The 22,274-nt window shown below is 32.7% G+C and overlaps 1 protein-coding gene across 1 annotated transcript; it reads left to right on the top strand.

Moving 5' to 3' along the window:
- The first annotated feature begins 340 nt into the window (after positions 1-340).
- Positions 341-3,019, top strand: LOC103498390 (uncharacterized). The gene is made up of 4 exons (XM_008460976.3): positions 341-757; positions 1,141-1,255; positions 1,348-1,401; positions 2,631-3,019. The coding sequence occupies exons 1-4, from the start codon at positions 512-514 to the stop codon at positions 2,690-2,692; spliced, it is 477 nt and encodes a 158-aa protein (XP_008459198.2). The 5' UTR covers positions 341-511; the 3' UTR covers positions 2,693-3,019.
- The last annotated feature ends 19,255 nt before the right edge of the window (positions 3,020-22,274 follow it).

Below are 22,274 nucleotides of genomic sequence, written 5' to 3'. Positions count from 1 at the left end.
TCTATATATTGATAATGAAAAGTATATTACATTGTCAAAGTAATATTTAGTCCACGAATCCATTACATAAAGTGAAAACTAAAGCATTACAATGAAATACATGACACAATATGTAATACATGACACATATCCTTAACCAAAAAAATGTGAAAACTAACATATCTATTACGACATGATCCTATGGTCCACGAATTCTTCGAAAACCTACAAAATCATGGTGAATGAATGCTAAGTAAATGCCAATATTGAAACAGTCCGAAGCAATCGATTGAATTTTCCCTCACAATAAACTCCTTCAACCAATGATAATTTATCGATAGAAGCAAAGCATAGTAATAACCCAACGATACTTATATAGTTTGTAGAAGAAATTACGTACCTTTCCTTTCAGTTTCATTCCCACTCTACATTTTTGGTCTCCTTCTGCTTTACTCACGCACTCGACAACTCCCCGCATTTCAAACAAGAACTTGGGCTTTGAAAGCCCAAAGTTGGCCTACTTTACAGATGGATGGTACTGCGTGTCCCTAAGGAAGAAGACACCGCCCCCGTCCTCAATTCCCAGCCCCAATTGAAGTTTCATCCGTCTTTGTCGTCCCTTACCGCAAGATTTCCACGCCGCCATTCCTCTTCATCAGTCGCCCACTATTCGCTCACGACTCATTGGCATTCCAGATCGCTCAGACCACTGGTTGGTGATTTGTCTCAGATCCGGCTGCATCCGGTGGCCGCCCTTCGATCCTTGACTCCAACTTCGGTAAGCATCGCTTGCCCCTCATATTAAATTTGTTTCATGACCTTCATAACCCAACATGAGACTCTTCCTCTAGATTTCCCCCACTTCGTTCTTCAATACTGAAGAAATTTTGCCAATTCACTATCTTCTCCTTCAACTTCATTATATCATACGTTCCCTTTCAACAAAAATTAACTATCTGTGTATGACGGATAAGCATGTGGCAGATTCTCCAAGCTGAACATAAATTTCCACCCTCCATTGTACTTCCAAATTTTCACAATACGCTCCGTCTTGTTCCAATTTGGACGTATTTGGAAAAATATTTTTGATATTGATCGACATTTAGTAAATTTTTGGATCGTTTGTTAATAACTTATGAACTTATCTATCTGGAATTTCAGATATTGGGTTTTAGAACCTACCTTAATAAGAAAACACCAATGGCAGAACTTAGTCTGGGTATATTGATAGACATTCTAGATGAGGAATGGATGAGAGACACACTCCCTCATGATGGTAATTCTCAATCTTCATTTCTCTACAATCAAGAAATTAATTGTAACGAGCTATATGGCTTATTTAATCTAGTTTTTCTATCATTATCATAGATCTTTTACTCCCTCCCGTGCTGGTTGTTCGGGCTGATGACACTGAGGACTCAAGTATGTCCCCTAACTTATAACTCAATGTTCAGTTAATAAACGTGGAAAGATTGTTCCTTTAATTTTGGTAACACATTCGAACCTGAAGCGTTTTTTTGCACTCGATATTAAATTTGGTACATGGAGTTCCTAAGTCAAGAATTCTGCAATGCTTTGATAGTGTTTTCGAAACTTCGGAAAATGGAAAGCAGGATGCTACAAATCTTGTTTTCTTTTTCTTTTTATATTCGTGAGTTTCTGGGCCAACTTATGCCTATCACAATAAATCTCACTTGTAATATCCTATGAGTTTCCTTGACATTTGGGTGTTAAGGATACTTATAGGATATTGAATCCTATTAGGCTACAATCCATTTCTCTTAGCCCTTTATCAAACTCAATACCCTTTATTACCATTGGCTCAACCCATGAAGATGCTTCAAAGTCAAATGTAATACTTGAGAGCGAAATGGTTGCAAAAAGTTTGTACCCTAGATTTTTCAAAGGCTGATTAAGCTAGCACTAAGAGACAACAGAAGCTTTTACTTTAGTGATTCTACAACCGAAAAATCTATATCCTAGATTTCGAAGGTATCTCCCAACATCAAAAGTGCTTACTATCACCCCTCCAATCTCAATGCCCTTCAAGGCCTTAAATTCTTGTTTTACACCTGAAGGCTCAAGCTCAAGGCAGCCGTTCATTCCCCTCTTATAGCCTTCTTTTTCCTCATTATCACCTTTTGAGTTTTTGGCCTCTGAATATATTTTCTTCTTTTTGTCTTGTGGTCTAATGGTTATTGTGCAGTTGTGAAAATTGTGAATAGGAAGTAATAAACGGATCTTTAATCACTCTGTTAGAAGCACTAAAGAGCTGAGAAAGTTTGTTTTTGTCTCTACTTCTTACCGTCTCTAGTCTAAGATTTTGTTGTAATTATTGCTAAGTACTGCTTGTGTCAATTGAAAGACCTTCAATGTAATTCTAAGCTTGTCTAGGTACGTCGATTAAAAATTGAAAATATCCTTTTGGGCTAATTCACCACTTTCCTGATACCTCTTTGTTTTATTTCTTCTTCTTTCTGCCATCTATGATGTTGACACCTTAAAGTGCATCTTTCACTTAAAAAACACCATTCAATACCGAATAATATGAAAATTGAATAGTTTTTTCTCTCTATTTTTGGTTTGTCAATTGTAGCAATTTGCAGGAGAATTCATTTTTTGATCCCCTTCTTCTCTTAACTTCTTTGCAGATCAGGAGAGTCAGCCAGTTGATACTGATACTTGGCATGATCTTGCCCTAGGTAACCAATGAACCACCTTCTCCTAACTAAGGATGGTCTGTTTTCAAGAAACTTGCTTCAAGTTATAAATTTTATTATCATATTCTCTTGCTGTATTTGCATTGTAGAGTGTCATATTTCTATAAAATCCATGTTGTAGATTTAGGTAGAAAGTGTTTGTTTGTGGTAAAAGAAACTATGCAAGTGTTTGTTTGTGGTAAAAGAAACTATGTACATGTTGGTGGCTGTCAGTTAAGACTATTGACGGATTTGCTGTTCTCTTTTGTAATTTGTTGTGTGAAGACAGATTGAAATTTTATTTCTTATTATGAGATCTTTGTCCAATTCCATTTGTAAAAGACTTTAGAGTTGCTTCTAAACTTAATGGTTTTAAAGGAGTACTACCATCATTGTTTGGTACTTCAGTAAATAAAATTTTAATTATTCCTCTCCATGTCTTAAGAGTTTGTGTCAGCATTTCATTTTCTAAGACATGTTTTATTTTATTTTACTTTTCAAATCAAGAGATCTTATGTTAACTGCTAAACTTACTTTTGAAATGTTTGTTTCAGTTCCTTAATTTTCAAAGTATTCGTTTTAGTTCCGGGGATTAATAATATGGCTTCAGTTAGCTTTGCACCAAACAAACAGACAATGGTAAAAAAATTATGAAAACATAAATAGCTTCAATACATATGAAAATCAGCACGTTAAACAATTTCCCATGATATTTTGTATAATTTAACCTAAATAGAACCATTTCGAATTAATTACTTCAAGGTTTTTAACCATATGAGCTTTCCGTATAGGTTATGAGTCACCCATCACAAACGACCATCCAGGTTACGATATAAATATTATCTGTAATGCTGAGTTGTAAAAATTGTAACCAATATAAACGTTGAAAAACTAGTGGAATCGATTTCTTCATCACTTGAATTGAACGACAAGCAGTTTCCTCCTAGTGAGAGCCCTTTTTTTTTTCTATCGTCATCATTTGGAATTTTCTTAAATAATATAATTTTAAAAAACAATGTCAAAAATAGGATAGATGGAAAAGAAATGTAGAAATGATTGTTATAGAATTTTTGGCGAAAAGAAGCCCGATGAGATAAAAGTATCAGGCGAGGACACATGACCAACCCAACGACCACCAACGACCACTATAGAAAAGTTTGGCAAGATAAAGCACTAGCAAACAAAAATATGGTTGGCGTGAATACCTTATACCTATTAATTAGAGCTCATGATGCCGTGTCACATCACAATTCACCTGTAAATAGAGGTTTTTTCTTCATTGGTCGTGTGCGAATTTTGGCAAAAAAAAAAAAAAAAAGTACAAAGTGCAATAGCATTTCTTCCATTCCTTTCCCTGTTTTAGGTTAGAGTTTGAAAAAAAGGGAAGGATTTCCCCAACCATTTTCCCCTTGGTGTAGAGGCAAAAAAATCAGAGCCAAAGAGTATGAAAACTCATACTTTGTGGCTTGTCTCATTTTCTTGTGTTCCTTTTTGTATTTCGTTAACATTGATTTGTAAGATTGACTTCATGGCCGAGAGGCTTAAAGCTTTATTTATGATATTGATATTTTCTTTCTATCTTTCTCCCAAATTTTCTTCTCTATCCATTCCATGTACATTTAATTAATTGTTTGCATAATGTAGGGCGTTTTAACACTAGAACTCTGGTTGAATGTATTATAAGTTTTGTTTAGCTAAATACGACAATCAATACCTCATCTCATTCGAGAGAAAAGATAAAGTGTTGATTGTCATCACTTGGCGCGTGATGACCCATATTTCGTTAACCATGCGGTGAGGAGATTGTAGCAATACAATCTTGTCGCCAAATTTGTTCCTTGCATATATTACAGAAATGTACAAAATGTGTGGCGAAGGCACCGAAAGGTTGTTTGCCTTAATAAGGAAAAGTTGCTTATAGTTCAAACAAACAACTAAGATACTGATTATAGCTTAACCTTTAAGTATTTGAGTCCCGAAAGACGAGCAAGTATGGCGAAGGCATCAAGAGGCAGTTGCTCATCTTAATTATGAAGTAAATAAATGCTTTGTATCACCTCAAAATGTTTAACTCCCTTGTTTTACACTTAATTAATTAAATATTCCTACACGTCCACGCCTAATCACTGAGTTCATGTGTAACGCCCCAAAAATTAAGATAGTTTTGGAGTTAATTATCTTAGTTTTGTTTAACTAGATTTAATTTATTGGACGTTATGTTGAATTCATTTAATGAGAATCATTTGATTTTTTGAAAATTGGTATTCATTAAATATTTGTTAGATGAATGTTTAATTAACTAGAGGTTTTGGCTGATGATGTTTGTTGAGATTTAGATTAAATTGTATGTTATGAGGTTTGAGTAAAGTTGGTGATTTTTGGTGTTTTTGAAATTGAATTAAAATAAATAATTATGAATGTTATTTAATTAAATTGTAGAGGAGAAATTTTGTTGGAGATTTGATAATTATATGTTGAAATATAATTATAATGGGAAAAGAAAAATAATTATATTTGTTGAAATATAATTATTTAAGGAAAAGATAATATGTATTTTGGAGAAAGGATATTTATTAAGGAAGAAAAAGGAAAATATTTATATTTTGAAAAAATATAATTATTTGTAAAAGGATAATTAGTTTGGAAAAAGATAAATAATAATTAATTATTATGGAAGATAATTAGTTATTTTGAAGAAAGAAAAATAATAATTAATTATTGTGGAAGATAATTAATTATTTTAAAGAAAGATAAATAATAATTAATTATTGTGGAAGATAATTAATTATAATGGAGAAAGATAAATATGATTTTGGAAAGAAGTTGATATGAATTGAGTTTATTTAAAAGGAAAATTGATAAACATATTGAAAAATAATTACTGGGAAAAGGAATGTAACATCACAAATCTTTAAGGAGTTTTTATTAATTATATTAAATTATTTGGATGATATATTAAGAATTGTAGCCAAAATTTAATGGTTGAGTTAAGATAATTCATGTTAGAATTTATGAGTGATTTATTGAAAAATATTTGATTGATTAAAAGAACTGAGGATTTAAGTTAATTTGAGATCTTGAAGTGAAAAGTTGGTTTTAGTGGAATGTGATTTAATTGAGTATCTATAAGGATATATTCAATTAATAATTTGGATTTTTTGTGGAATATGATATTAATTATTTGGTTTTGTATAAATAATTAATATGGAAAAGGTTAATTATATGACAAAATATAATTGTAATTATTTGGAAAAGAAGATAATCCATAAGGCGAGATATAGTTGATTTGATTGGACGAGAAAAAATATATTTATTTAGAAGAGAATGATGATCTAAATAAATATATGTATTTATTATAGATTTTGGTGAGAGAATAATAATAATAATAAATAAGTATTATTATTAATATTAGTAGTTATAAATGTCTAAGATTTTCTGCATTTAACGAATTTATTGAGTAAAGATAATGAGAATAATAAAAGGAAAAGGAAATAATAATAATAAATTTATTATTTGGGTTAGCATTGAGATGCTTAAGTTAAAAAGAAAAATATATATATTCTAAAAGGAAAAGGAAATAATAGTAATAAATAGTATTATTATTATTTGAGTTTATAAATAGCATTGAGTTGCTTAAATTAAAAAGAAAAGGAGAAAGAAAAAAGTTCTTCATCTTCTTCATTAAGATAACCTTCTGCCGTCGTCACCTTACTAATTTTAGTTATGATTGGTCTCTTTGGCAAAGCTTGAAGATTTAAAGTGATGAATTTTCCCATCAAGAATAAGAGAATTTTTCGACCTTCATTCGAGTAACTTTGGTAAGCTAAGGTAATTGAATTAATAATTTGTTAATTTAATTTTGGATTTAATTGAGGTTTTTTTAAGTTTCATTGGCTAATTTTTTAAGATTTAATCTTGGATTTTTTTCCAATCAAGGTTGAATTGGTTTCAACCCCATTTTTAGGAAGTTAATTAAATTGGGAGAATTTTTGAATGATAACCAATTGCTAAATTTTATTACCTAAGATATTGAAATTTTCTTTTATGATTATGATCAAGTTAATTGGAGAAAATTTTCTATCAGCTAGGGAGTATTTTTGTTTGGCTAAAATCTCCAGGTAAGAGATTCTACTATTAGACCTTCAAATTGAATTTAAGAGACCGCATGTATTTATGGTTATGCATTGATGGTAGCTAAAATGCATAACGTAATGCTATTGATGATGACTGACATTATATTGATGATTGATGATGATGACTGATATTATGTTTATGACTGGTAGTATGTTAATGATGATGATTGATTTACATTGATGATGATGCATGATATATTAATCACATGATTAAAGACGTTATGATTAATATTCATGTCATGTTTATGATGTTTATGATATGCTACATTCTATAGATGGGTGTTTTGTTAACTTTGTCTATTAGGGTCGTACCCATATAGGTGTCTTTCGAGATCACCATATATGACTGTGTGGTTCGACGGGACCACCAGTATGTCATGATATGTTTATGAGTGGTCCGACGGGATCACTTACAGCCCGATTGCCTCAAGTGTTCTTTCGGGTTCGGTGAAGACCAGTTTGTCTTAGGTGTTCTTTCGAGTTCACCGAAGACCAGTTTTGTCCTAGGTGTTCCTTTGGGTTCATTGAAGACCAGATGTGTTCCTACGAGATCACTAGATTGCATGTGTTTGGGAACATACCAGAGGATACTTCCTTACGAGACTCTAATGAGAAGTTAACAGACACCTATCGGGACTAGTAGTGGATCCTTTATTGAGTATTTGTTTATACTCACTCTTTCTATGTTTAATATTTCAGGTAAAGGTAAAGGCAGAGGAAACCTAGCGAGTGATAGAGAAGGATTCGTGACATGTCATATAAGGACTTAGTTTTTCTTCCTCGTCTATGTACCAGTGTTTCAGTATTCTATTTTTAATGAAAATTTAATCTTCCTCTTTTCAAGAAAGTGTCTCTTGTTATTATTTCTTTAGAATGACCTCAACGTAGTATAAAGAGTTAGGTCGTTACATCATGCTTAATTACATTTCATCGTCATGAGCACCTTGGTGCTCCATTAGCTCCTTAGAGTAAATAATTAGGAAATCATACTGTGCATAACATTATACTGTATAGTTGCCGCATAAGATTAGAACGCGGGATAGATTCACTTAAGATGCTAATTCCCTGAGTTTGACTCGGGAATCACCAAGAAACCTCTTTTATCGCTTACACTAGGCGAGAAAGAAGAAACTTGTACTAAACATTAATCATTATATATCTAGCAATGGTTAGGTAGGACATGCACCTTTTATTGCATAACCCTAACCTATATGCCAGGTTAGTCGCACTATTAAAACCTCACATGACATATCTAGGAACGAATTTTGCATATCACATAACGAACCAAGCAACAAATAATGCATTTGAGTGTATGAATGGTGTATTTAAAAGAGCTCGAATGTTACCCATAACTTCTTTGATTATATTACATTTTATTGTACAATTTTGTCTTTTGAACATCGAAGAGATGAGATAAGTGAAGCACTTGACTAGGGAGATATTTATACAAAATAATATGCAATAAAAAAGCTTAAGAGGTGAGAAAAATGAGTTTCTACTTATTCAGTGACATCCATTGATAGATAAACCAAAACATTTGAGGTTTACACGGGAATGAGTATGTTTTCTCCGTACAAAGGCCAGCATACACAAGTATTGAGTTTGATGGAAGAGACCTGTTCTTGCAACAAATGGCAGTAATTTAAGATTCCATGCTCACATTTAATCGCAGTTTGTAATTACATACACTTGACGTATATACCTTATATTGATGAATGCTACTTATTGTCTAACGTCAACCATTGTTATGACAGTTGATTCCATCCAATACATCTAAACTATTGGCCAGAGTTATCATTCACTGAAGTTCACCCAAATTCAAACTTACTTAACACCCAAATGCGAACTTACTTAGAGAACTTGGTCAACCTAAAACTACTAGGATCCATAATGGAATGGATTGGAAAAAGTTCGATCAATCAGTTAGATGCATGATCTGTGAGTCAAAAGGACATAACAGATGTACTTGTCCTCTACGTGCTTCTTCATCAAGAACACTATGTGTTATATTTTAGGGTTTTTTATATGGACTACTTTTATGTAATTGTTTGATTTTATGGCTTAACGTATATTTTATGGTTTGATGTGTATTGTAGGCTGACATTCTAGTGTATTGATATGTAAATTTTAACTTAAATTCACACTATGGTATTGTTATTTGATTTTATGCTTTTGAATTTTTGTTTCATAAATTAGACATGTAATATTTTTAATTCATCACTTTTATGCCGTTGAACTTTCCTTTTTCATGTTATTACTACAATACATCTATGTTATTAATGAAATATTTTTTTTAGGAAATTTGCACAATGGAACCCGACCCTATTGATCCTACACAGCTATATCAATAATAAATAATCTCATCGCAAACAGTCTGTATGGGATACTTCCTCCATTGTGGTTTTGAGTTGTTGGAGAAAAGAAGCAGTATCCTAATGCACAATCCCCTTTGATCAACATATTAGGGTTTTCCAAATAGGATTCACGCAGTTGGATTGACACTTAATTATTGCTTTGATGGAGCGTTGGAGACTAGAAACCCACACATTAAATATGTCTTGTGGGGAATGCATGATCACATTGCAAGACATTGCGATCCATATAAGGTTATCAGTGGATGAAGAGCCTGTTGTAGAATCGTTAATGTATAACTAGAAGCAAGTATGTGAAGATTTCTTGAAAGTTCTACCACCTGACATGAAAGGTCAAAACTTGAGTCTTCCAAAGTTGGCAAAATAGTTCATAAAATTGCCACCAGATGTTGATGTTGTAAGTGTCTAAAGATACGCTCGTGCATACATAATGTAACTCATTTGATGCTTGTAGGGTTACTTCCAATGTTGTAAGTATTTAATGACTAGAAGTAACCCTAGGATAAAACGGGTAATTTGACCCTGTAACACCCCGTTCTAGGTTTTCCCTTCTAACCTAGATCGTGGTGTGAATTTACTCTTTAAAAACATTCCTTTTTAAATATAAGATTAATAGACCACTTTTCATAAAGTTCTATAAAAGTTTCGGCAGCATCTCCCCTAAAATATGGGTTAGCCAAACCTTAAAAGGGAGATATTTTCGCTTATATATATATAATCTTCAGACTCAAATCACATCAAATGTGTCTCACCACACACTCATTCAGACTATTCTAGAGTTTCAAGCAGAGTTCATATTCAAACTAGATACTAGTTATGAACTAATTACAATCCAAAAGGATCTCAAAACACGTGACCTTAGCATGATCCTCGTTACTTCTAACCACCCCATTATAGGGGTGAGCATGGCGGGCCGAAAAATCGAAACGACCGATCGAAACCGAACGAACCGATGTCGGGCGGGCAGAAAGTAGTATGGGCAGTCGGGTTTCGGGTTTTGTAATTTGAAAACCGAGATTGAATCGGTCGGTTCAAGCTATGAGGTCGGTCGATCTAGTAAACCGACCGAACCGACTCCCTCTTTAAAAAAAAAATATATATATTATATAATTTTGTAAATTTAGGTTTCTTTCTTCATCAGTTCCTTTCCTCACGGGCTGCCGTCGATTCATCAGTTCATCAGTTCATCAGTTCCTCAGTCCTTACGCTCGAAGTTGGCCGTCGCAATCGCAATCGCCGCCGTTGGTGAGTTCTTTTCCCCCTCAGTCGTTCCCCCTCAATCGCAATCGTCGTTCCCTCTCACGCCCAACCCATTCTTTTCCCCCTTAGTCCTTTTCCCCCTCAGTCGTTCCCCCCCACGCCCGTCGTCCAACCCGTTCGCCATCAGCCATCAACCGCAGTCTGCAATCCTCATCATCCATTAGGTATTCTTTTTTTCTTTTCTTTCTGAATTGGTTTTTTAGGGTGTGGGGGGGGGTTATAATTAAAAATCTGGTATTGGCTAAAGAATTGTTTTGCCATCTTGTTGTGTGATAAAGTGGTAGGAAGTAGGCATAATACTGATTGTTAATAGAAATTGCTACCATGGTTCCTTGCACTTCTACATTTCTTTGATTCATGACCACTTTTTGACGTTGCAGAAGTTGATGTAGTGATAGATAAATTGATAATATTTGTTGAGTTCCTCAGTTCCCTACCAAACTGTGATCATCTTTTAGACACAGTTGAGTAAAAAACAGTAGTTTTTTTTTTCATTTTGTATTATGGAAGATTTTTGCTGATTTTGTAGGTTTAGTTTTGATTTCAATTTTTTTTCTTTTGTATTACCTTAAATATCATATTTTATATAGAAAAAAGCTTCATTAATTGTTCGGCCATTTGATCATTTTTATAATGCATTTGTTGAGATACAAAACTACTTGAGATTGGATTAAAATTTATATCGTTGATTAAGTAAGAAAATCTAACTTATTCTCTAAGTAGCTCATTATATTATACACAAACGTTTTAGTGATATTTATTGATCATAGTTAAATTTGATAAGTTTTAGTGTTATGACCATAAATGACTTGAAATGAGCCCTTTAGCATTTTGTAGTATTTAAATTATTGTCCTCTATATACGATTTCATGAGCTATTGTCTTAGTTGAATGGAATATCTTTTTTACTCTCATTACAGTTAAATCAAATGGATTCAACGGATATGGAGTTAGAGTGTGATGGGAGTTGTGAAACTTCAAAAATCGTAAGGGACGAAGATACGGATGGCAAGCGTAAAACCATTGATGTTGATCTTGATTCATATGGGAGAGAAGATGTTCCAAATCCCCCAAAAATAAGGAAGAATGTCAAACAATCAATGGTTTGGGACCACTTTGAGAGGCTTAAAGGTGATCCTAATGACCCTCGTGCTAAATGTAAATATTGTGGAGTTGTTTATGCATGTCATTCTAAACGTAATGGTACTGGAACTATGAAGCATCATTTAGAAAATTGCAAAAAGTACACTTACCAAAAAAAGAGAGACCAAACTCAAATGACATTAGCTTTTAAACCGAAAGACAAAGTTGGAGATAATTCTTCACAACTTGCATGTGAATCATTTAGTTTAGATGGTTGTCGGGATGCTTTGGTTGAGATGATAATAGTTGATGAATTGCCCTTTAAGTTTGTGGAGGGTAAGGGATTTAAGAAGTTTGTGGATAAATTAACATGTGGAAATCATACTAGATTTGTTGTTCCATCTCGATTTACTGTGGCTAGAGATGTGCTTAAGTTGTATGTTAACGAGAAGAATCGTTTGAGAGACATGTTTGTAAAAAATAAGTATAGAGTTTCTCTCACCACTGATTGTTGGACATCGGGACAAAATATTAATTACATGGTCCCAACAGCCCATTTCATTGATTCTGATTGGAAATTACATAAGAGAATACTTAGTTTTTCTCTAATTGTGAATCATAAAGGTGATACTATCGGTAAAACCATTGAAAAGAATTTGAAGGATTTGGGCATTGAGAGGGTAATGACTTTGACGGTTGATAATGCAAGTTCGAATGACACTGCTGTTGCTTATCTTTTAAAGAGATTCAATAAAGGATTATTGTTTGGTGGGAAATTTCTGCATGTTCGTTGTTGTGCCCATATATTGAATCTTATAGTAACTGATGCTTTTAAGGAACATAATGATTGTATTGATAGGATTCGATATGCTGTGCGATTTATAAGGTCTTCTCCTGCTCGTTTTTTGAAATTTAAAAAGTGCATTGAACTTGAAAAAATTGCTTGTAAGAGTTATGTGTGTCTTGATGTTCCTACAAGATGGAACTCCACATATATGATGCTTGAAGCTGCTGTTAAGTTTGAAAAAGCTTTTGATAGATTAGAAGATGAAGATGCCTCGTATAGACATCATATGTCATCGAATAAGGAAGATTGGACAAATGTTAGGATGTTAATACGATTTTTAAAAGTATTTTATGATGTCACATTAAAGATTTCGGGTTCTTTGTATACTACTTCGAACTTGGTTTTCCATCAGATTACAGTGGTTCAGAATTGTATACGTTTGAATGTGGGTAGTGCAAATGCATTGTTAGTTGGAATGACTAATAACATGAAGGCAAAATTTGAGAAATATTGGGGAAACAATGAAAAGAATAATTTGTTGTTGTATGTTGCTATTGTGTTGGATCCTCGAAAGAAATTAAGATTTGTATCTTTTTGTTTGAAAATTTTTTTTAGTCCCGAGTTTGCTGAATCTATGGGAAATGTAGTGGAACAATGTTGTAGACGTCTCTTTCATGAGTATAGTACTACTCGAAGTGGGAGTAGACAAGGATGTAGTAGTACTAGTACAACTAGTACACAAACTGTTTCAGGCTTGGATGCTAATATTGATTTTGATTCAAATGAAAATGTGGGTGAAGATTTTGTCTACGACACGATTGTTGAGGAATTTGAAGATGATTCTCCTACACCTTTCGAACAGGGATCATCGGAGATTGATATCTATTTGTTGGAAGCCAATGTTAGGACCGAAGGTGATTTTGACATATTACAGTGGTGGAAGATGAACAGTGATCGATTTGAGGTTCTTGGTCATATGGCTAGAGATATTTTCGCTATTCCAGTTTCTACTGTAGCGTCTCAGTCGGCTTTTAGTACTGGAGGACGTGTTGTTGACTCATCACGCTGCTCATTGGCTCCTAAAACAGTGGAGGCTCTCATATGTACTCAAAATTGGCTAAATTCTGATCCAATACATCTTCAATTTCAACATGAATTGGAAGAGGCATCAAAATTTGAAGAAGGTATTTTCAAATCTTTACATGATATCTTTTGTAGTTATAACGTGTAACTTTAGTGAAATCTTAAATTATTTAGTAAATTCTTCATATTGATTATGTAGGATTCCGGGTGGTTATGGAGAATGAAAAGGAGCTTCAAGACCTTCCAGATTTTGATAAGTTGTCAATTACCGATTAAGCGATTATTAACTAATTCTGATCCAAGACTTGTAATATTTCTATTGACTAGATTATCATAGTGTTTTTGTTTCGACTAGATTATCATAGTGTTTTTGTTTCATACTTTGGTTGTATTTGTGACTCTTAATAGTAATGTGGTGAAGTGAATTTAACTTGGATGTTTCTAACCCTATAATATTTGATATATATTTCATTTTGGTAGTATGTTTAGATTCTTATTTTTATGTTTTTTATTTTATTAATTTGTGTAATACCTATGAACTAAGCATTGAAATTAATAGAACTTGATTTTATTTTTTAATCACAATTATATGATTTTAAGACAATATAGAATATATATCGTAGACTTTTCTATTGAAATTAAAAAGTGAAATAAAACATAATAACGTCATTCTTAGTTTTTAAAATCGTTTGTTTATCAAAAAGAAAGCAAGAAACATAGAAAAGGAAGGAGGAGGAGGAGAAGAAACAGGAAAGAAAGAAAGAAGGAGAGGGAAAAAAAAGGAAAACCGACCGACCCGAACCGACCCGACTGCCGGTTGGACCGGCTGGCTTCGTTAGAACCGGCGGTCGAGGCCAGTTTTCCAACTTTCGTGTCGACTTGTAGTCGATTCGGGGCGGTTTGGTCAGAAAACCGACCGGACCGCCCGATGCTCACCCCTACCCCTTTATACAATACAAAATTGAAGTAAAAATATAAAAAAAAAATGAAAATCTACAATCAATGATGAGAAGCTCAACGATGGCTTGATCATTGACCGCTACCTTTGGGGAGAAAATATTGAAAACGTGAGCTAGAACTTAGTCAGTGGTAAGTTTTTAGAAGTAAAAACTCGTAAAACATGTTCTAAAACATGTGTAGCTATGCCTCGAGAATGAAATAATAATTAACATGTCATCATCACATAATATCATAAATCACAAGTCAAGCCAACAAACATGTACCCAATCCAACCATGGCAAAACACCTAATATACAACCAAGAATAGCTCGAACATGATCAAGGTATCATGCAGCCAAACCTAGCCCACACATATTTAGTAACTGCCACGATAGCAACCTCCATTCAATCCGACCATGGTAGAATACTAAATACTCGACTGAGAATAGCTCACACGCGATCCATATCCACAAGGAAACACACGATCAAGCTAAGCTCACGCATACTTAGCACCTACCACTGTAACAACCTTCATCCAATCCAACCATGATAGCATACTAAATACACGATCCAGAATAGCTCATGCATGATCCATACCCACAAGGAAACATGCGACCAAATGGAGCTCAAGCATACTTAGCACCTATCACAGTAACAATCTCCATACCCGCTCCTATGTGCACATAGAGCCACCCAGCATGGGTTAAGCTAGGCCCGAAGCCATATGACAATCCTTCATCCATGTGTCTCACCTAGGCTCAAGTTCTCGGATCTCCGGTCACGATCTTTTCATCCACATATGACAATCATAGGTGGCGCTATGAAAACACATTCACGTAGCCTTTAGGGCAATCACCAACATTCACAAAAATCAAATATTTCATGTTTAAAAGCCAAACATGGTCAAAAACACATTTCATAAAGTCATTTTAAATCCTTAGTGATCAATACATGTTTTAAGAATAACCTTCCATTCAAACTATCCACATTTAATAACAGATCGAGTATTCTTTAAACCAGTAGTCATATAAATCGGCATTAATAAGTTCAAGTTCGACCATGCTTTCAAAATATAAGAGTTCATGGAAACTGAAAAATCATATTTAGGAAAAGAAAAGCATTTCTAACACAGTTCATAAAACAATTATAATGTAAATTTTCACAATCATGTTGAACTATAATAACATATGTAGTTTTATAATGAAAGTACTTGAAAATAAACCACTCACTATCAATGACTCGATCCTCCGGGATTATACGCTTTCCCCATTTCAATTTAGCCTGAAACAAAGATTAAGGTCTCTAAGTTTTCTTCACTAATTAGCAAGACGACACAACAATCTCCAAAAAACACTTCATTTTGAGTTATTTTACATTTATAGATTCCTTGCATTCTCGAATCTTCTTAGACTAGACTAAAAATCCACTTTCCAACCTTTAACCTCAAATTTAAATCCTTAGTAAAATGGATGTCCAAACTTAAGTCAAACTCATTGGATCTTTCGTTTCAATACGCTCTTATACCCAATATCCATACCTTGAAGATTTAGATCCATTAACAATCTCAATATCAACTAATGAGTAAATAACTTAGGAACTTACCCTAACTCATTTAAAACAACATTAACTGTGTTGATTAATACTTCCAAGTTCTCTAAATCTTCAATTCCTCATACAAAACAATATTGGTAAAATAAAGTTTACGCTAAAACTAAATGCATATTTAAGAACTATGAGAGAACCCACTAAATTTATCCAAAACCTTATCGATACCTTGTCGAAATTGCCTTAACAGCACATTAACGGCTTTCTAAATTCTAATCTAGTACCTAAAATCATTGTATGTTTCGAAGTTTATAAAAGTAACACCTAAGAAAATACTAAAGTTAACGGAAAGTCCATTTTCAACCTTTAACATTCAACTCAAGGACCCAAGTATCGTAGGTAATTCAATTTTAACGCTTAAACTTAATAGACATTCAAGAACTTTTGGAAAACTCAACAAAATTACCCCAAAACTTGTCAAGAACTTATCAAAGTACTCTTAACTTCAATGGGCAACATCCTAACCACCTTCGAAGTTCAAAATCTAGCTTTCAACATCATGGGCTATTTAATATTAGCACTAGAACTAAATGGGTATTCAAGACCCAAACCATAAAGCTTGAAATCTTACCCAAATTTTTGTCGAACACCCAAAAATTCACTCTTTCTCGGCTAGACGATAGCTAAATCCTTCCAAGAGCTCAAATCTAGCATCAAAATGTTATGGGCAATGTGAAAATCAAGTCGAAACACTTTAAGAAAAACTCACAAACTCACCAGAAAACATCAAATCTGCCAACAAAAACCAATCCGACAAGTTAGCAACGACGTGGCGTAGCGTGAGAAGCAACGCGACGCTTTGAGCAAACTATGGTCGGTTTGGCAGATTTGCACTTAAGCAACTCACGACGGCTTCGTTGAACACAACTGACGTAATCGACTACGACTGGCGACGGTGCGTTTGGCTGGTCGGCGTTCAATCATAGTGGTTGTCGGCATACGATAGTAGAGAGATAGAGAGATGGCCAAGTGAGAGGAAAGTGGTCAATGTTGAGAATTTTCTAGAGAGAAGGGGGAAATCGTGAGATGAAAAAGAAGAATCAAGAAGAAGACAACCTTCTTCTTTTATTATCATTATTTTGAAATATATAAATATATATAAAAAAAAAAAGATAAAATGAAATTACCATGATGTCCTCACTTCAAATTTAACTTCCCTTTTTGCCTTTATCTTCATTCTTTTCAAATACTTAAGTTTCCCATTCTTATTCCCAAAATAAATTGTTCCAGTTTCCTTATTAAAGCAATTCAACCTTATAGAATTGACAATTGAATTTAAATTTATTTTTTTCTTTCCACAACTTAGGAAATATTAACATAAATAGAAGGAGAATAATGAAGGCTTACAGACTCAGATGGTGTTACGAACACTTATGAAGGGCTAACGTACTGTCTGTGAACACAGAAATATATCTACAGTGAGAAGAGTTCAACAATGTGTCTTTAGTGGAGTGTACATAGTTAACGAATATTGATTAATGTGGTTAATGAGTTTAGCCAATTAATCTCATATTGTTGTAACTTCTGATATGTAGGTCCATTAGATCCCATTCCTTGCTCGTAAAGAGTAATGAGATTTATTTATATTGATTGTAATTTGAAATGTTCATATTTACTTTGGAAATAAATATAATGTATGGTGATAAATTTGTATTAAATTATATATAAGATATTTAATTTAGAAATTAATTAATTGGATAATTAATTAATAATTTAGTTTAATTTGATTTAAATAAATTAATTAAATTAAAACTATAGGTTGTGTGAGAGATATTCATTTAAATATGATTTAATCAATTATTAATTTAATTAATTATTATTTTATTCTAATTTAATTATTATTAATTTAATTTATTAAATTAATAGAAAACATGGTTGGTTTTCCCACGTTCCCATATTCTCTCTAACTTCCATCTTCTTTAGTCTAAAGGAGGAGGAGTAAAATATATGGCAAAGTGCAGAAGTGTTTTGTTATTTTTTGCGTACTGCGTATTCTTTCAAAAGAAAAATTCGCTTAAAAAAAATTTCCTTCCAATTTTGGTTCCTACTAACCAAAATCTCAACTCATTAAATAGAGAGGTTCCTAGTGGTGGTGCCCCAAATTTGGTGATTGGCAAATCCAAAGTCGTCAACGAGAGTAAGAGCCTCTTCTCTGTAATTCTCTGTATTTTTTAAACATGCTTAGTCATAAGAAAATTAGTTTATGTAATTCTTTTGCCAATGTACTGGTATTTTTAGCTTCCCAAAATTAAATTGAGTAATGGATCTTTGTTAAAATCTTCCCCTGCGTAGGGCTCTCATCCCTTCATTTAGGTCATCTTCGAATGGCCGTTTATCGACATCGACCGGCTCATAAGAAGCACCACCGTCGTCCGCTGCATTTTCCATCGCTGGTTGTTGGGAAACTTTGCTTGTGAGCTTCACACGCCGCTGAAATATTTCTGCATGGCCTCTATTTTGACCTCTATCTTCTGGACTTGTCTCGAATCCTCTTTTTCTGTCAATCTATGCAGTTGAGTCCATCAAAGATTATTCAGGTTTAACTAAAATTAAAGGCTACGACCTCGTTCTAGGGTTTGTGGCTGGCTTTGTTTCAATTTTACAACTATTTGGATTGATTTCTTTTGTTTGTGTGGACTACAATTAGTGTGTGCCTCTAGTATAGCCTACATAAAAAAATTGGTAGTTTCTAACGTTATTCCCTTAGCCTCTAAGATCACAGAACATAAGTTAAATGGACCTAATTATTAAGATTGGCGTCGGACAATTTTGTTCTATTTAAGAAGTACTAATATGGATGATCATATGACTGAAGATCCCCTAGAAGATGCAAAGAAAAAGAAGGATAAGCTTCGTGATGATACCCGTCTATATCTTTAGATCAATAATTCCATTGAGAGTGAAGGAATTGGATTGATTGATCACTGTGAGTCTGTTAAAGAACTTTTGAAAATTTTGAAAATATTCCAATAAAGAGCAAGTATATAGAATGTTTGAGGTCTGTATGCAGTTTTTTTGTGCTAAACAAAAAGTAGATTCTATTACCAGCTACTTTATGGCACCTTAAGAACTTAATTGTCGAGCTTGCTTTGTTGTTACCCTTTAGTCCTGATGTTAAATTTCAACAAACTCAATGAGAAAAGATGACTTTGTTGCTAAGGGGGGTTTGTTGCTCAGGGGGAGAGTGATAAAGTATGTTGCCTTAGAAAAATTTTGTATGGTTTGACACAGAATTCATGTGCGTGGTTTGGTAAGTTTAGTCAAGCTCTTGTACGCTTTGGTATGTATAAGAGTATATTTGATCATTTTGTTTTCTATCGTTGATCTGATAATGGTATAGTTTTACTAGCTCTATATGTTGAAGATATGCTATTATTGGAAATGATGCATCAGATATTTAATCTCTCAAAACTTTCCTTCAGGGTCAGTTTCATATGAAAGATTTGGGCCAATTGAAATATTTTTTGGGCATTGAAGTGATGAGAAGCAAGAAAGGTATTTATTTGTCTCAACGAAAATATGTATTTGATGTGTTGTCTAAGACAGAAAAATTAGGAGTCAAACCAAGTGGTACTTTGATGATGTTGAATCAACAACTTGTTAAAAAAAAGCGAAATTATGTAAAGACCCTGAGAGTGACTCAACCAGACATTGCTTATTTTGTAAGTGTTGTAAGTCAGTTCATATCTTCCCCTACCGTTGATCATTGAGCTGCAGAGCAGATTCTGTGTTATCTGAAAGCTGCTCCTAGATGTAAGATCTTATATAAAGATCATGGACATACAAGAATTGAATGTTTTTCTGATGTTGATTGGGCTGGATCTCGAGAGGATAAAAGATCGACTTCTAAATATTGTGTCTTTGTTGACGAAAACTTGGTATCATGGAAGAGTAAGAAACAAAATCTTATTTCTCGTTCGAGTGTTGAGTCAGAATATAGAGTTATGACACAATTTGTGTGCCAAATAGTACAATTATTATTTGAGATAGGCTTCAGTATTACAATGTCAGCTAAATTATGGTGTGATAATCAAGTTGCGCTTCACATTGCATTTAATCCAGTATTTCATGAACGAACTAAACATATTTAGGTGGATTGTCACTACATTCGTGAGAATATCCAAGAAGGGTTGGTGTCCACAGGCTATGTGAAGACTGGAGAACAATTTGAAGATATTCTGACCATAGGTGTAAATGGAGCAAGAATAAGCTATCTATGCAACAAGCTAGGCATGATCCACATATTTGCTCCAACTTGAGGGAGAGTGTTATGATATATATTTATCGTAGTTGTACATACAATCTAAGGTTTCTTTGTTCTCTATATATATGTAGCTTTACTCTAATTCTAAATGAATAAAATATATACATTTTTCTCTGAATTCTCGAGAACAATAGCTAAGTTATATTACAGGCTCCAGTTGCTCAACCACTGAGTTTGATTTATTATTTTATTTATATATTGCTTTTTTTTAATAAAATTTGCATTCTCTATAACTTATTGTTAATTTTTTTTCACACATTAGAAGGAGTGATGTCCTATCTGCATTAGAATAATCAGCAAATATGTTGTTGATGTATCAACAGATATTTGACCGACTGATGCACACTCAGGTAGTAAAGTATTATACGAATGTTGTCTACTCATGTTTTTTTCTTTAACAAATTAATTAGGCATCGTACACACTCGATTTTATGATATTGCTTCATGATCGATGTCATAATGGTGAAGTGATCTGGACTTACGTGGGCCCTGTAGCCACCTATTTATGTCCGGCCTTATTTAAAATCAATTTAATTGCTAGATTAATTTTTGCCTTAATTTGACTTATTTTTAATTTTGTGATTAACTATCTTTTACTTAAAAAAGAGTGTTATTTAATTACTTTTAAAGTTTTGTGGGTAATTTGATTAGAGTAACTAAATCAATTAGTTAGTCTAACTAAGGTAGGTGGAGAAATACCAAATATGGTAACTTTTTTTAATTTGATTTTGGTTATTAAAGGTTTCATGCCATTTTAATATGAATCCTAAAGTTGGTATTATTTTCAAATGCAAAAATCCTACCATTTTGAATTTTTAGCCAAGAATTTTTAGCCATTTGAAGAAATGATTTTGGCTATAAATAATCTCTTCTTCTTTGTTCACACAAAAAACACAACATAAAGAAAAGGTCACACACATAAAAAAAAAAATCCTAGAAAATTTTACAACCTTCACATCCTCAATGATCCACACATCAAACAACAAGTTAGTTTAGTTTGTTAGGATTTCAACCTTTCTTTCTTTTCTTTTTTCTTCTTCTTCTAGTTTTTATTTTGTTTATTTTACTTCAAGGTTTTTTATTTTTTCTTATTCTTACTATTCACATTATTTTATTTATCTTTCTTCAAGCTTCCATAAAAAAATGCAAAACAAAAGAAAGACTAAATGATTAAATATTTACTTATTATTCTTGTTCTTATTTCCCTACTTTACTTTCTCTTATAATTTTTTATTTATTATTTTGTGAGCTTCTCTTTTATAATTTTATTTATTTATTACATATTTCTTCCTACCTTGTTATTTATCTCTTTTTTATTTCTTATTATGTCTTTAATTTGTTAATTTATTCTTAAGCTTTATTTTCTATATATTGTATCTTTACTTTTCTTTTTAATTAGCATTTTTATTTTTTTTCTTTTTATAGCGTTATTTATTGCTTCTTTAATATTTTCTCATCTTGACTATTGTTCTTGTCTTTTATATGTTATTTAATATTTTATTTTTCCCTTCTTTTGTGGTCAATTTAATATGTTATTGCTAATAATTGTTTAAGCTTGTTAACATTTAAATTTTTTAAACAAAAAACATTCGACAACGGAATCTAGGAAATTTAGGAGTCCAGTTTCTTAGAATTCTTGAGGTGAGGAATTGTTTCTTTGGAAGTCCGAGATCGATCTCCAATATGTCTTTATTAAAATCTCAATATGTTATTTTATATTTTCATAATTTGTTATGATGCTTCTCTACTCTTGTTTCTACTTATCTAAAATTTCTTATTAAACCTCATTTTGTTTCCTACTTAAAATTTTCAACTCTTTCTAGTTAAAATCTTCAATGTTTTAAAATCCTTCTAAATTAAAATTCTCCAAGTTATAAAATCTTTCACAAAACTTTTTTTTTAAATCATTTTGAATTTTTTCTATTAATGTTATAATTTTTTATGTTCCTCAACCGTTCAAATTATAATCTATGATTTCATAAGATTTCTTAAACAATATTTTCTAATAACTTCTACCGTTTTTCTTAAACAGAATCCTACAACGGAATCTAGGAAATTTGAGAGTTCGATT

This window comes from Cucumis melo, chromosome 11 (genome assembly GCF_025177605.1).
Source record: "Cucumis melo cultivar AY chromosome 11, USDA_Cmelo_AY_1.0, whole genome shotgun sequence".
NCBI classification, from domain to species: Eukaryota; Viridiplantae; Streptophyta; class Magnoliopsida; order Cucurbitales; family Cucurbitaceae; genus Cucumis; species Cucumis melo.
The sequence above is the reverse complement of the archived record's forward strand: the minus strand, read 5'-3'. Positions and strand labels throughout refer to the sequence as shown.